The sequence below is a fragment of the Rhea pennata genome, chromosome 3 (genome assembly GCF_028389875.1).
Source record: "Rhea pennata isolate bPtePen1 chromosome 3, bPtePen1.pri, whole genome shotgun sequence".
Lineage (NCBI taxonomy): Eukaryota > Metazoa > Chordata > Aves > Rheiformes > Rheidae > Rhea > Rhea pennata.
Genome location: NC_084665.1, coordinates 123232645 through 123248306, shown reverse-complemented (window position 1 = coordinate 123248306; position 15662 = coordinate 123232645). Strand labels below are relative to the sequence as shown.

At 44.8% G+C, this 15662-nt stretch overlaps 2 protein-coding genes across 5 annotated transcripts; one reads left to right on the top strand and one right to left on the bottom strand.

Moving 5' to 3' along the window:
• Positions 1-439: 439 nt before the first annotated feature.
• On the bottom strand, positions 440-13947 carry PLA2G7 (phospholipase A2 group VII). Of its 4 annotated transcripts, none has more exons than XM_062573228.1 (12): positions 13901-13947; positions 11625-11692; positions 10476-10600; positions 7591-7741; positions 6860-6953; positions 6230-6298; positions 5538-5685; positions 3763-3876; positions 3391-3482; positions 2793-2966; positions 1974-2122; positions 440-1645 (listed from the first exon to the last, which is right to left on the bottom strand). In XM_062573228.1, exons 1-12 carry the CDS (start codon positions 13930-13932, stop codon positions 1542-1544), a joined length of 1320 nt encoding a protein of 439 aa, XP_062429212.1. In that variant the 5' UTR covers positions 13933-13947; the 3' UTR covers positions 440-1541. The 4 variants fall into 4 exon arrangements, with proteins under 4 accessions (XP_062429212.1, XP_062429214.1, XP_062429215.1 ...); XM_062573230.1 differs by lacking the exon at positions 13901-13947 and adding an exon at positions 12236-12305; XM_062573231.1 differs by lacking the exon at positions 13901-13947 and having other exon boundaries at positions 11692-11990.
• Positions 12394-13180, top strand: IMP3 (IMP U3 small nucleolar ribonucleoprotein 3). Its single transcript, XM_062573232.1, has one exon. It carries the CDS (start codon positions 12437-12439, stop codon positions 12992-12994), a length of 558 nt encoding a protein of 185 aa, XP_062429216.1. The 5' UTR covers positions 12394-12436; the 3' UTR covers positions 12995-13180.
• Positions 13948-15662: the final 1715 nt, after the last annotated feature.

The window sequence follows — 15662 nt, the reverse complement described above, 5'->3', positions numbered from 1 at the left end:
TATGCATGTCTTGCAGTTCTGTTTTGACCCTAAGCAGTCCTCTAGAGCCATGTCAGCTGTGCTGACTCCTTTGAAACATCACATGTGTTTTTATGATGTCCTTAATTGTGCTAGCTAAAACCTTTCTTGTAAATGTGAAGCAGAACTGTTAAAACAGTTCTGCTGCTGCATGCCTACAGTGTGGTAGGGACCTCTTAAACAGCTGCAGCTGTTCATACTTTTGGTCTTTTTTTTCTTTCCTCCTCACATATGGAAAAGGGATTTTTAGTGGTAGGATAGTCCTGTTCCATGCTACTATCTACTACAGGTTCTTCCCTTTCTTGGACAGCTGCAGACTTAAGAATTCCAGGTCTCTGACATGATAGTCTTCCTTTGTATCACAGATCCATAAGAAACACTTGCAAATTTTGGTTCCCTTAGTAGAGACAAGACACAATGGTGGGCTGGAAAGAATTTAATTAAGAAACTAAATTCTGAAAAACAGACCTTAGATGTTGTGACCACAGATCATATAAATATTTCATTACATTAACTTAGATTAACTGTGTTACTTGTTCAGTTCTATTTTTGTCTGTAACCTTACTTTGAAGCAAACAGGCTACAGTCAGATGTAGTCCCCCTTTTGCAAGGCTTATTTGCTTAGCAGTCATTCTTGATCCTGGCAGATTTGACGAATCTCATTCCAAGAACCAGAGCCTTGCTTTTAGCTGTTAGCAAATCCAACTCCTCCTACTTCACAGATAAGAGACAGCAATGCTAATACCTTAACTAGGGATAACTACGTGGAGCATTAGAATATCAAGGTGATCAAACAATCAGACTGTGGCATCGCATACCCCTCCTTAATAGCAATAGTAGAAGTGACGAATGTCTCTTCCATACTATCTACAGCAGTATTGCTGAAAGATTAATGACGAGTGCCCTGCTCAAAGCTTTACCTAAAGAGAACTATGGTAGCTACAACACGATTGGCCATTTTAGCAGCTTTTGGAAGGGAAACACTCTCAGAGTATGGCAGTAAACACAAATCTTGAAAATGGAGGTGTTTGTATAAAAGTTGTATGTCAGAACAAAAATTCCGTCTTCTCACTTGTTATTTTAAAATAACATCTTCTTTTATTGTGGTTTCTATGATGGCAGTTTTTGAGAGCTTCTTCCACTGGCAGATCTCTAGCTAAAAGGAGCAGAAACCTGTTCTCACTCACAGCTCTTGTCAGAGCATAGCTGAATCTTTCAGGTAGTTTGTAGAAAGTCTTCCATTTGTTTCTGAAATGCAAAGAAGGCTTGCTGGATGCAAATTGACTTGAAGCGTGGCTTAGGTTAAGCTTAAAGAAATTCAACTAATCTTTGTGTATTTCAAAGGATTCCATTATCTCATCTGAATTAAAAACCTTTTTACATGTTGACAGTATAGCCTAATATCTTTTTTTTGTTCCATACCCCAAAAGTTGTGTAAGTTACTAACTATCCTCTATCTCCGTAATATCTGGCCAGCATTAGTGTCATGATGTCCATGGCATTTACAAACTTCTTTGTATTAGTTACTCAGGTTGAGCTGGAGACAAATCAATATTGGTGCCAGGAATAACATTGGGTCCTATGCCATCCACTAGCGAATCCCACTTACTGAAGTCTTTCTTCAGCCCTATAAAATATTTGAGGGGGGAAAAAAAATGAAATGAGTTAAGGAGTCAAATTCTTATAAAGATACACCTAAAAATCAGATCATAGGAAGAGGGTTTTTTTCATCTTTGTAAATGAAAGAACTCAGCAAAGTATGGGAATAGTATGTTTTATGCAGGGAAACTGCCACTCTATTCTTACATATTTAAAACAATAGGAATTGGGTGTTGGTTCTTAGACTCTTCTGCAATACTCATTTTCAATCTTGTTCTAAGTGGAATGGTTATATATAATGTTCACAATAATAAAGCAGAGTCACTCCACATTTTGACTTGAACATAGGTACTTACTCAAATGTTTCTGCAGGAAGGCTAATGAAGCATGATTGCTAATATCAATAGCTTCATTTGGATCTATTTCTCCTTTTAATTTGAAAAATTTTCCAACAAGTTCTCCACTCACAAAGGTAAAGTCGGGAAAGCTCTGATGTACTGATCCCCTGCAAATAGAAAATGTTTAATAGCCTTAAGAACAGTGTCTTCCAATTAAAAGATTACATAGGTTGCAAAGTAGTCTTCAGTGTCATGCATCATATATTTTTTAGCAGATAAAGCAGGTTAATCTCAGGAACTGGAGTATACAAGATTAGCAATGAACTCTGTCCTAACCACAGAGGGAAGGCAAGTTTTGTAAGTCGCTAGAACTGGGGCAGCAATAGAAGAATGGGCTTGGCAAAATTTCAAGATCATCAAGTTGCCTCTCTATTGTGAGTATAGGTGGATTATATGGGAGTCCATTGCCTGTACGCAGTGCATTTACTAGCTGAGTGCGCAACTGCACCCAAAGTATATTTAAAGTGTTCAGTGATGATGCATGAGGCTCAGAATGAAACCTGTGCCCCAGCGCAGGGGTGTACACCTTAGTGTATCCTAAAGTTAGGGTTCCTGGCTGCTCTGGGATATGTTTCTCTCTCTCTCTCTACTGGTGGAGACATATTGCCATCTAATTTAAATGTGCAGTGAAAGCCTGGGCCTCAAGATAGCAATGAGTGCATCGCTTCCAGGCAGGTACATGGAACTGTTTGCTTGAACAGCTCCAACAAGAGAGCAGGTTTTATGTGCAAAGGTTTGTCTCCAACTAGAGGGAGAGGATGGATTCCTCATACTTACTTGATAGTGATCATTTTCTTGTTTGTGTCATTGGAGCCAAGCTTCTTCATCTTTAAGATGTTATCAGCCCACTGGAATTTTTCAGAGTTGATAAAAAGTAGTGGTTGTTGAACACTGTTTTGGTAAATGTCATCACCTACGGGAAGCATCCAAGCATCCAGTGCAATGCCACACCTGTCAAAAAAACAACTTATGGATATTTTCACAGAGGTAGAAAGCTTTGTATGGAAGCTTTGATTTGCAGCAAACATAGGAAGGAGAAACTGTATCTAGGATACTGAATAGGAAGATGGATTTGTTTCAAAATAATTTTTAATGTGGGGGAAGAATAGTCCATCATTTCATTTGCTGATCTCCACTACCAGCTGCAGGTGGGCACTGGAGCTTCTGCAGGGTCCCACAGTATCATGATAAAATATGATACAGCTATGTTCCAGTTCCCAGGCTTCAAAGAAACATGAGTTGAGAAAATAGTATGTGGCAAACAACACTTTTCTTTGAGTGAGTTAGTGGTTGAGGGATCTTAGGTAAGGCCCTTTCCCCTCCACCCCCAACCTCTGAAGTGCCAAATGTCCTTGCCTTTATTTTACATACTTACCTGAATCTAATTTCTTTGCTGAGACTCTCTATAACTGTAGCACCACCAAAAGAATGTCCCATCACAGCTATTCTGCTAGTATCAACAGAATCCTGTCAAAAAAATCCAGATGCTATAAGAGACTTTGTTTCCCAATCTTTTCTTTGTGGAATATTTTTTTTTTTTTTTTTAAGAGACCAGACCCTACTGAAGTAGGAAGAGCATGATTCCAGCTCTTACCAATCTATCCAGCTTGAGGTGATATGAAAATATGTTTATAAATCTGAAACGTGATCTTCAGAACAGTATACAGGAACCAGTTTAGAAACGTAAGAGGGAAACTGGAAACATTATTAGGCTTTTAATTAAATGAAATCACTGCCTTTCACTCACCTTCAGGAGATTCCAGTCAAAGTTTGAATTAAGTACATTCATTACTTCTTCTCCTGAATTAATTTCAAGAATTACATTGAGGGCTTTGATACACTCCTGTGCTCTTTGTTGCACCTAGGAAAGAGAGAGAAGATAGGACAGAGTGGTGGAATTACTAGACAGCTGCTAAACTTGCAGGTCCTTTGGACACAAGATTAGTCCGATTTTTTCCCTAAGTTACAGATACGGTAAGTACTATACTGAAGCGTAGCCCTGATCTGTATAATAGAACTCTGTCAGCTTTTGATAAACAACAAATCTGACTTTCGGTGGTCACAGAACTTAAGCTGATCTAGTTCTGTGCAAAGAGGAATCTATGGCATATGCCAAAGACCTTTTAACTCCTTCGTCCCGTGCCTAACAGGTTGTGGGGAGGTGCAGAGGCATACATTACACATAGGCAACGAAAGCTGACTGGCGGCTCCCCCTCGTGCTCGCTTCAGTGAACAAATGTCATTACACCACTTGCCCTTTCTGCATGATAGCTTTGAAACTGCCGTTACACTGGATAAACCCAAAATAAGAATCTGCGTCAGGGCCCTTACTGTTCTGTGTACATATGCATTCTTACATTCGTACTGCAACTGCAGTAAAGCTGTTGCAAAGACTGGTTTTAAATGTTAGTATAAGAAGTGGTGTTGATTTTGAGATTTTATTAAAAAGCTTCAAAAATAATCAAAGAACAGTACTGTTACAGGTGACCCACGGAGTGTAGACAGCCAGCAAAATATATCACTGAAATTCAAGCCTCTCAAAAAAACTCTTGACTTTCACCGGTAAAATTTCCAGGCAACAGCTCCTGTAGGTTATTTATAAGCTCAAACATTATCAATTTAGGTTCCTAAGTAGGATGTTGCATGGACACAGGAAAGGTCACTTGTACTGGTGTCTCTATGGCCTAGTGAGATAAAAAGAAACACTCCCCGGGCTTTTGATGGGCTTGGATTGGGTGGAAAAAAAATACTCCCATATTTCAAAGGGCAAGTCTGTGCTTGGAAGAGCTTGTCAGTTTTGCTGTATCATGTCTAGTATGGATGCTGCATATAATCAGCAAGTCTGCATTTGTTTACATAGCTATAAACTGGGTTAAAGTGTATTGAAGATGATGAAGCAATCATTCCCCTTAGAGCAGAAATGATTCACCCTGCTATGCAATAGTAAATAAAATAAAGCTAAAGCAGGCCCAAGGCCACACAGACATTTGAATTCAACTCCATATCACTTAAAGAACAACATGTAACACAAAGAAGAAACAGCCAGAGCTGCCTAAGCATGACATTGCAACCTCATGGGAAAACTTCACCGAGGAAGCAGATTATGCTATGAAGAAAGCTGTTGTTGATGTTCACATTTTCAGGACTATAGGGCTTCTGTGCATTTTTGTATCTGCTAAGTCATGTTAAAGAAGTATTTGGTGTCAATATAAACTTCTACATGGAAGAACCTCCCTGTCCAAGTATTCCAATACTCCTGCATACAAGCTACTTCCCCCTCCACTTCTACGTTTGGCCAATATTACTCATTTTGCTCATGGAAAGGGATGACTCTATCTGCACTCAGGGCTTTTGCCACTACAGCTTCATCAGTTACGAATCATACTCGTGCTTTTGATCCACAGCTATGCTGACAGAGGACCTGCAAATCTAACCAAAAGGAGTGAGTGTCCTAGCTTTCATCAGTCTTAAACGCACACCGTTCCCGCCTGACCTCGTAGAGAACAGATCTGTGATGAGTACCTGCTTGTGACGCAAAGATCGTTCTTCCTCTCCAGACTTCAGTTTCCTGTAGTAGATCCACTCCTTTTCCATGTTCAATGTGGACTCTTCCTGTGGCTCAGAAACAGACTTTCTTTTACAGTAATATGTTGCTGAAGCTGATTCATCTCTGTAATACAGACAAAAGGTTATTTCTGAAGATATATTCCATTTGGTTTGAGGGAAATCATTTGAAGTCTTAAGAAATGCAGGCTCGCAATTTAGTGCTACTGCAGTTATAAGTGATGTAGACAAGAGATTCTAAATAAGGAATTAACCCCACCAAAAGTCCCTCAACCTTTCTATCCTCCAGGTTCTAATAATAAAAGAGAAAAATAGTATGCTTTAAGAATGACAAATGATACCTATGACAGGTCTTTTCAGTCATAGACTTCAAATTAATTTCCCTTTGTTTAGCTAAAAGTTGAGCTAAATACAAGGGAATTTGAAGGCTATATTAGTTTTGCTTTTTTTTAAAAAAAATCTACAAGTAACGTCATATTCTGCCCCTTTTTAATTACGGCTATTGTTGAGAAAAATGAACCCTCTTTAGTCAAAGCAACTATTTTTTAAACATAAGATCTCAGACTTTGCTGACAAGATGAAATCACAGCAGTAGAACCATATGAAAAAGTTTGTTTCAATTAAAACTCAAAGGTATGCAGTATACATGCCTGTGCTCCACAGCAGCAACTATAAAACCTTGGGAAGCCATCTCAATGCAAATAGCAGAATAAATAGTCCTGCAATTAAAACCACACTCTGGTTATACACACGCAACATAATTATTTTTACATGGTTCTGTAAACGTTGACTAAGTCACGTATGTGCTAGCTGTATTTCAATGTTTCTTGTTTTAATTTGCCAGCCATACATGCTTTTGTATGCCAGTCATGTAAGCGTCTTCTACGCTTACTGTTCCACAGTACCTTGTTACTATCTCAGTATCTGTTTAAAAAAAATCTTAGTATCTGTTTAAAAAAAATGTTAACAATTGGAAAAGCACATTGATGCTTTACAGCTTCAAAGACCTGTCCAAATATTAACTAGCTAATTTTAACAGTAAATACCTCCCTCCCCTCCCCCAAAAAACAGAAATAGAAATCAGTAAACCGAAGCCTCTGCTTCTATTTGCTGGCATTGATTACACTGGAGGCATACTGATACTTAGCAGTCTGCTCTCAAAAGCTGTTTCAACTGTATGGTGATCTAACCCCTTCTGCGAAAAGCTGTTCAGTACCATTCTTGGAAGCTGTTTTCTTTGTAGACAGTAAAAACAGTTTGTCAACAAACTGTAGAATTACCGAAAAGCTCCGAGTCCATGGGAAAAAATGAGGAGTGGGTATTTTTCTCCAGACTTGAAAGCAGCATTGGATTTTGCAGGACAAGTCACTGAACCTAGACAAAAAACAAAACATGTCATTATTACCTACATGAGAAAAAGCGTTTGTTTCTTTGAGAGAGATCCCAGGAGTTTCTCTCACCACAGTGGTGACAACTGATCTCTGAAAGGTCACCTGAAGAATTAAGTCACCAAATCTTAAAATGCAGAAGGCAAATGAGGATCTAATTCTATGAATACTTGACAGAAGACACTTTCCTCCTCATCCAGTCCATATCCTAGTATAAGGTCTATGTATCTTTGAAACCCCAAGAGAACAGATTTTCAAAAACTGTTCGGCATCCGAGTCTGGTTGATATTCAAAGTTTAACTTCTATCTGACCTTTATATGTTTGCAAATTTCTCTGTGGGATTTAAATCCTGCCACAGTGGTTCCTGTCTCTTACCCACACTCTGACTACAACACATCTCCCAGACCCTGACATTTACAGCAGTCAGGGACTGCCTGAGGAGCTGGTCACATTCAGTATTGAACCTTCTACACAAACCTTTCCCCAAACCACACAATTTTTCAGGAAAAACTACTTGATAGTCCTGCAGCAATAACACACTGCTCAGACAGCAGTGCGGCCACCAACCTGCCTAGAACTCATACCCTTGCACTAGTCAAAAAAAAACATAAACCAGTCATACCAACATAGTATTGGAAAAGCCTTTCTCCCACAATTCGGAACAGATTAAGGAAGTCAGAAAGGCCCTGATAATATTCCTTATCTGGAATCCATGGTGCCTCTTCGTTTTCCGTGGCATCGCATGATGGATAATAAAGGCGCAAGAAACTTCCCTGAAATTAAAAAAAAAAGTTTTTTTAAATTGTATTGCAGAGAAAGAAGAAGACAAAAACATCTATGACAAAGGTTTAAGATGCAAGGAAGACAGCTCAAGATCTAAGAGGATCTCATGAGAAAATTTTTATCCAATACAGGCTTTGATGCCAACCCTATGCCACTATTTTTTTGTGCCTGCAGTGACCTATGTAGTGAGATTGCTGGCATCCATATAGAGATGTACATGAGTTCTAGGTTAGCTTATGGCTAATTCAAAACTCAGTTTAATTGATTTATTGATTACAAACATTCACTGCCTCTTTGCTCTACTTCTTTCTGCATCTTGCTGAATCTTTTCCTCTGTCTTTCTTACTATGCCTCCCTTATGTCTGATGACTCAGTTCACTCAATTTAACAGTCTGCTGCCTTCAAAAGAAGTGATGGTGTCTCCTTCAGCCTTCTTCTAAGCTCTCCTTGCTTTCTTTGCATCACTGGGTCACTTGAAGCCATTGCTGAGCCAATTCAGCTTGTTAAACAGGGGAAAAAGTTAACTAACCCCCCCGAATATATTTTTCCACCAGGTTAGCATGACTGATTTTACTTGGAAGTGTGGTCTAGTAGACAAGGTGTGGGCAGAGTCAAAGGCAGTCAGCTCCTGTGCACATGGAATAAATTCATGGTAAGAGTGTCTAAACTAAGCAAAAGGATATTTCTATTGTCAGTAAAGCACTTTGATAGTTGCAGAGCAAAACAGCATAATACATTCTTTTCCCACCACCCTCTTCTTATCAAAATGTTTATAGGTTTGTAGTGGCCCATCTCTCTAAACACAATTTTATTACCAGCAGTTTATCTGTCTCCATTTCCTATTATGGGTTTCAATCTTCCCTTTCTGTCCAAGTCTTCTTGTAAACCAAGCACGCTTTCCACAGTCAAGTGGACTCTCCATTCCCCCTTGCCAATATTTTTCTATACGGACCACAACAATGTCCCAGTGTGCAGAGCATAAAGGAGATCTCCCAGCAGATGAAGTATGTGTAATTTGCATTTTTACTTTTGCAAGGGAATTTGCAACACACTATTAGAATTCACTTTCTGGCTCTAACTGTTTTTTTTGTTTAAGGAAATTAAAACTGCAAATAAGTCAAGAAAATCAAAAAGAACAATACTTAAAATAAGCTTTGAAATAAAATCACATTCCTCAAATACTAGTTTATCTGTCTCATACATGATGTGTACCAAAAGCTTGTTTAATAAACCTTGTTTCCATTAACAGATTTAAATCAATCCTTGACACAAAGACCCTTAAAGAATCATAGAATCAGTAAGGTTGGAAGGGACCTCGGGAGATCATCTAGTCCAACCTTCCTGCTCAGCAGGGTCACCTAGAGCACGTTAGACAGCATTGCATCCAGGCGGGCCTTGAAGATCTCCAGACAAGGAGACTCCACAACCTCTCTGGGCAACCTGGTCCAGTGCTCCGTCACTCTCACGGGGAAGAAATTCCCCCTCACGGTCAGGCGGAACTGCCTGTGCTTCAATTCCTGCCCATTGCCTCTTGTCCTGTCACACGGGACAACTGAAAAGAGTTTGTCCCCATCCCATTGGCACTCTCCCTTCAGGTACTTGTATACATTGATAAGAAGAAAGCATAAAACCTTTATCTATGCTGGTAATTATATTATCTTGATCCCCGAATAGCTAGTCACCTGGAGAAATTCACAGGGACTGTTTACTAGCAAGGAAAAGAACTTCATCATGAATCCGTTATGGAACTGTAACTATGTGGATTCCTTATTTAATAAAAACACATGGCCTGATTTCAGAGAGAGACTAATCATTTCTTTGTGCTCGTACAAAGTAAGCACAGGGGAGCAAAGAAAAATATACGAATAACCAGTGCAAACCAATCGCAAATTCCACTATACCTAGCTAGCCTGAAGAGTAAAACCACAGTGCAAATGCAGCCGTGTTCTCGTAGGAAAATGAAGAAGCAAGAGAATTTGAAACGGAAACCCACAAGCAAGCTCATAAGCTAGCTATTACTTTTCCCATCTTCTTATCATGGTACCTCCCCATTACGGCACTAACCAATAGCAGAATTAACATCCTGTTGTTTTACAGATAGTTACAATTTCCCTAAGACATCTCATGTTTTACCCTGCAGCTGAAACACTATGTATACTCTTTACCCGGCCCTTACAAATCCTGTTAGGATCTTTGTGACGAGAATAGATACAGTCATGGAAACTGAGTGCAGAGTCTCCCTGAAAGCCAAATGAAGGGAACTCTGCAGTATATGTGAGGAATCCTCTGCGTCCCAAGAAGACATGGTTTCACTGTGGTATCTTGCCTACGGAGATCAGAAGGCAAGGATACGAGGTGAGGGAGGAAGTAACTTTCAGGCTGTATCTATGCTTGTAAATTTAACCAAGCCAGGAAATGCTCCTAGGCATCAGAATTTGATAAGATTGAACTGTTAAATAGACTGGTCCATGGCATGCCTGTGCCATGAGTCAGTTTGGCACGCTCTCAGTCAGATCCTGGAGACGTGCTATTTCCTCAACTGTGCCCAGTACACGTCCTGCTTTGGGATGGAGTGCAGAGAAATCACTCTTGGCTGTGTGAGCATGAATCATGTAGTGCCTCTGCAAACAAACAAGGCCTCCTCTTTAATTCATCTCTAAAACTACAAAAAGTTGTCAGTCCAATGTTGTGGCTTATATCAAGAGGAAGAATTGATGGCTTTACCTCAGTTGCATTTTCAGTCATCAGGTCTGTACATCCAACAGAATGTGGTCCTTTTCCTTCAGGGATCCTATAGAACTTCTCAGTGTTGCTGGTCCCCATTTCTTTTGGCACCTTAACTGACAAACCTGGGGAAGAACACAAATAAGAGACTTCAGTGGCCTGACATTTATGGTCAGATCATCTAAACTGAAAAAAAATGCAGTGTGCTAAAGGTCCAGACTAAGAAAGTCAAAGGTTTATGAGAAACAGAGATCTGAAAGCTCGAGTCATCCAATCTACTTGCTCTATGAAATAATTTCCTTAGTCCTGAGGATCAGGCAGCATGCTGCTCTTGAAAATACACCAAGTAGAAAGGCTTTTGGTCTCAATACTGTGGAGAAAAAAAAATCAAACTCAAGTGATAACACTCAACCCACTTCCATTCTCCCAGAATTTCAGCTTGAGGTTTTCTTCAATCCATTTAGCAAATGACTGCAGCATTAACAGGGCCTGTCCTGCCACAACACAATAGTATAAGGAGATATGTTTTCAGATGCTTTAAGTGTGCATTGCTCAGCAGAGAAAAATTGCCTGTACTTAGCGTCCTTTTGTCCTTACAAAAAACAGAACTTTTTACTGGCAGCCTTTTGGAGTTTTTAATGCACTTATTTAAATGCAAAGTTACAAATCTTTCCTCCCCTGGGCTCTGGCTAGCTTAGAATAGTGTCAACAGGGAGGAAATGTTTCTCTAAGGATCTGGAGGCGGCACTGAGAAGATAATGTTGCTGTGGAGCATGGCAGCAGGAAATCTCACTTATCAGACACAAACAGGGAAGCACAAGCCTGAGAGCAGCGGGTTTCAGATGAGAAGACAGTTCCCTCCCACCCAGGCTACGAGCGAAAGCTGCTCCTAATATGAATGGCACAGAGGCAAGTCCTCACAACTCCTTGGTAAACAAAACTGGTATACACATCTGGTGGAGAAGGATCTCGTGCAGAAGATTAAAACAAAACAAAACAAAAAAAAACAGCAGCCATTTTTCCCAGAGGCACAAAGAAACTTACACTCGATTACTGGAGAGAAAATGAACAGCAGAAGAGGCCGGTGGAAAGGACTAACCATCCCCAACAGACACCTCGGGGTCTGGTGGAACCACCCCGTACACCCACCTCGGGGTCTGGAGGAACCATCCCCAACACGCATGCTTCTCAAGTGTCTTAAATGCCGCAGTCTCACCCTGGGATAAGCAGAGGGAAGCAGTTACTGTCTGAACAGAAGGGTGACGAAGGTGTTTCCCAGAGCAGCTGGAGAAGCCCTACGACTGGCTCCGGCAGCCAGGATGGATTTCAGCTCCATTTATCCGGGCCACGGCTGCCGGGTCGGTGCGGTGGCCCGCCCCGAGGTTTGCTCCTGAAATCCGGGCGTGGGGCGCGAGCTCAGAGCCGGGCTGAAGCTCGGGGCTTCGAGCGCGCCGCGGCGGTCGCCCGCTCCCGCGGCGATCGCCCACCGCCCGGCCGGCACCGCTGTGCCGGGCCGGCGACCTCCCGGCTCGGCCCGTTCCCACCCGGGCCGCCGCCGGCTCTGCCCGTCGCGGCACGGCGCTGCCCCGCGCTCAGCGCTCGCGGCCAACCTGCGCGAGAGAAAAACCCGAAAAAAAAAAAAAAAAACCCAAACCAAACAAAAGAACAAAATTATAATAATAAATCCCACTCCCGGCGGCGTTACGGGCCACCGCGAAAACAGCCGGGGCGGCCCCCAGCGAGCCGGCGGCGGGACCTGCCTGCGCTGCGGCGGGCGGCGGCGGCTCCCAGCGCGGGCGGCATCGCCCGGCCCCGCGGGCCGCCCCGGGGCTCGGCGGCGCGGCGCGGCGCGGGGCGGCGCGGAGCGGGGCGGCGCGGCGCGGGGCGGGACACCGCGCTGCTGCCGCTGCCGCTGCTCCTGCTCCTCCTCCGGAAGAGGCGCGGCGCGGCGTGGCGGCAACATGGTGCGGAAGCTCAAGTACCACGAGCAGAAGCTGCTGAAGCGGCTGGAGCTGGTGAGCTGGGAGGCGGCGGGCGGCAGCCTGGCGGAGGTGCGGGCGCTGCGGCGCTACCGCGTGGCGCGGCGGGAGGACTACGCGCGCTACCGGGCGCTGAGCCGCGCCGTGCGCGCCCTGGCGCGCCGCCTCCGCGACCTGGGGCCGGCGAGCGGCGCCTTCCGCTCCCGCTGCGCCGCCGCCCTCCTCGAGAAGCTCCACGCCATGGGGCTGCTCAGCTCGCGGCGCTCGCTGGCCCTCTGCGAGCGCCTCTCCGCCGCCGCCTTCTGCCGCCGCCGCCTGCCCTGCCTGCTGCTGAAGCTGCGCATGGCGCAGAACCTGCGCGACGCCGTCGCCTTCGTGGAGCAGGGCCACGTGCGCGTGGGGCCCGAGGTGGTCACCGACCCCGCGCTCCTCGTCACCCGCGCCATGGAGGACTTCATCACCTGGACCGACGCCTCCCGCATCCGCCGCAAGGTGCTCGACTACAACGAGGAGCGCGATGACTTCGACCTGGCCGCCTAGAGGCCGCCGCCGCCGCCCGGACGGACGGACGGACAGACAGGCCTCCGCCGCCCTCTCGACCGCAGCCCTGCGCCAGACGCCGCTCACCGCGATGCTCCCCATCCCGTCCCGAGCCGCCCTCCGGGCTGCGTAGCGCCGGAGGCTCTGCGCTGCCGCCCAGAAATAAACCAGGACAAACTCCCTCCACCTCGCGTGTCTCTCTGGTCTGTTTTTCCCCTCCTCAGGCAGCGTTTTGCCTCTGAGCTCAGCACAGCAGTAGCAGAACATCTGCTGTCAGGCTGTGGCTCGGCAGTTACCAGGTCCCAGCAAGGCCCCGTTGGCCAGCACGTGCCCTCGTTGCTCCTGCGACCGCTGCCGCGCGGCGCTGCGTTGCCTTGGGGAGCTCGTGCTGCCGCGGGGCTCGGCGCTTTTCCGTGGGCATCAGCTGGCAGCAAACCCGCCTCTCGGGAGGAAGGGTGGGCACGTCCCCAAGCTTGCCAGGTGCCTCCTAAGGAGGTCGCGCTAGGAGCAGAATCGGGTAACACCGAAACGTCTCGGTGGACCTCAGCCGAGGAGAAGCTTGCCTGGCCTCGCACGCGGGCTCTTGCTCTGGTGGCGTGTCGCGGCTGCGTGCACCACAGTCGGAGCTCAGGAGCGCCTCTGCGGTGTGGTAGTGCTGTGATAGCCCTTGTCTCGGTCTTCTCCGTAATGGTGGTGTGAGTGCACGCGCTGGCCTACCCAGAGATGGCGATGACGGGCGCAGAGAGCCCAAAGCAGTCGTGTCTGGGCCGGCCCCAGCCTTGGTGCCTCTCTTGGCTCTTTCAGCTCTCAGTTTTTCTGCCTTACCATGCAAAACACACCTAGGAAGAAGCAATGGTAAAACCGTAACAGTGACTCCATTAAACACCTGAAATCCCCAAATCAAACCTGAAAGGAGAGCGGGGAGGAAATCCGTTCATTGTCAGTAAAGGCAGGTATTCCTGCGCTCCTCAGGTCGGCCACCCCGCGTTGGAGGGGGTTGCTGAGCGTTGTGAAATGTCCGTCTGCGGGCGCGACGCTGCGGTTCTGCAAGCCAGCACGATCGCTTTGAGGTGCCTGCGTTTGTAACGCCCAGACGCCGCAGGCGAAGCGGGAGTAGGACAGGGCCGAGCTGGGTGCTCGCATTTTAAGTGGTCAGCTGCTAATAATAGATGCTGAAAGCAGTTTTAAACTTGGACAGCCACTTGGAGTAGCTGTTTTAGGATGAAATGCTATTGCCGTGGTATTTGGCAACTTTGCTGTTTCTTTTCTAAGAACTCCCTTTCCTGACACCGCTTTACCCCATCTCTAGTTATCAGTTCCTCATTTAGCTGGTGTGTGAAAAGCAACCAGAGTACATGCTTTCAGAAGGATTTTTTCTTCTGGTTTAGAGGAAAGTGTAAATAGCAAAATGTTTTAGGGTTGTTTGGGGTCTTAGCAGCAACAAGGAGGTAGAGAAATGAGTCGGAGTTGCGCTCGACTCATGCATGGTGCTCTCCTTTCAGGTTTGATTTGGGGATTTCAAGTATTTAATGGAGTCACTGTTACGGTTTTACCATTAAATGTTTCTTCCTAAGTGTGTTTTGCATGGTAAGGCAGGAAAACTTGGAGCTGAAAGAGCCAAGAGAGGCATCGTACATGGACACTTCTCTGGCTGGCACAAATAATGCGGTGCAATATCTGTGCAATTTCCTACGTGCGCCAGGGAAGAGTATTACCTGCTGACTAGTGTGTGTGGGAGGTGATTTTTCTTCCCTTCTTTTTTTTTTTTTTTGCTTTAGGACTTTATTAATACAGGGAGCAGTGCTTTTTAAGAGCTCCGCCGGTTAGCTGCGTGGCAGTTCTTGCGTGTCTCCGAAGGCCTGGCTGGCCTCCAAGCTCATCCTGGAGATGTTTTGATAGGAGAGAACCGGAACTGTAAAAATCGTAGCCAGAAACAGAATTGAAAGAAGATACAAACTGCATAAGAAGCTGTAAGCTGGAAGACAAGCCTGACTTTCAGTGTTCAGCATGTGCGCTGTGCGTTAGCGCTCCAGCTGACCATTAGGCACTCATTTACATAGCAGGGCCTTAATGAAGTTGCCAGATACCATTAAGACAAGTAGTGAAAGCTCTCCTAGTCGTAACTGCGTGTCCGCTGTTAACTTTCGCATGTAGCTCGTAAGGTGAATAAATATCAGTGCCTGTATGAGCTTAAGGCCTTCTGGGACTGTCGGGAACTTCATTCCTCTTCGGAAGAGGAGCAGAAAAGCACAAATAAAAATGCTTTTTACATTGTTAAAGAAATACGTCTGTATGTTACGATGTGGTTTCTCCAAAAGTTTCTTGTGATTGATTTTTAAATACTGCGCTAGACTCTGTTTATCATCTTGCAGAAGGGTTTCCTGAGTTTGTTTTTTTTTTTTTTTTTTTTTTCCTGAGGAGAGTGGTTTTGTAGTTACAGAAGTGATTTGATTATAAACTTATATATATTTCTTTCCCCCTAGAAATGCTTTCTTTGCCTCTAACCACGGCTGCAGAAGGAGAGGCGTTTCAGCACCCCGACCGTCCGTTTTGGGTCCGAAAGGCTGCACTGCAGCTCCCGCCGGAGCCGAGGTGCGTTAGGATGGCTTCTCCAGACAGGAAGGGTGTTGATGGCAGCACGCCCACGGTTTGGACAACAAGAGTTTGT

Excerpts from the sequence above, each read along its gene's own strand:
- IMP3 (XM_062573232.1), top strand. The coding sequence starts at position 12,437 with ATGGTGCGGAAGCTCAAGTACCACGAGCAGAAGCTGCTGAAGCGGCTG.
- PLA2G7 (XM_062573228.1), bottom strand. The coding sequence starts at position 13,932 with ATGAACGGATTTCCTCCCCGCTCTCCTTTCAG. Across the intron at positions 10,601-11,624 it reads TGGTTCCTCCAGACCCCGAG|GTTTGTCAGTTAAGGTGCCA; the intron begins GTGGGTGTACGG and ends GTTCTTCCCCAG. Across the intron at positions 1,646-1,973 it reads CTTCCTGCAGAAACATTTGA|GGCTGAAGAAAGACTTCAGT; the intron begins GTAAGTACCTAT and ends AATATTTTATAG.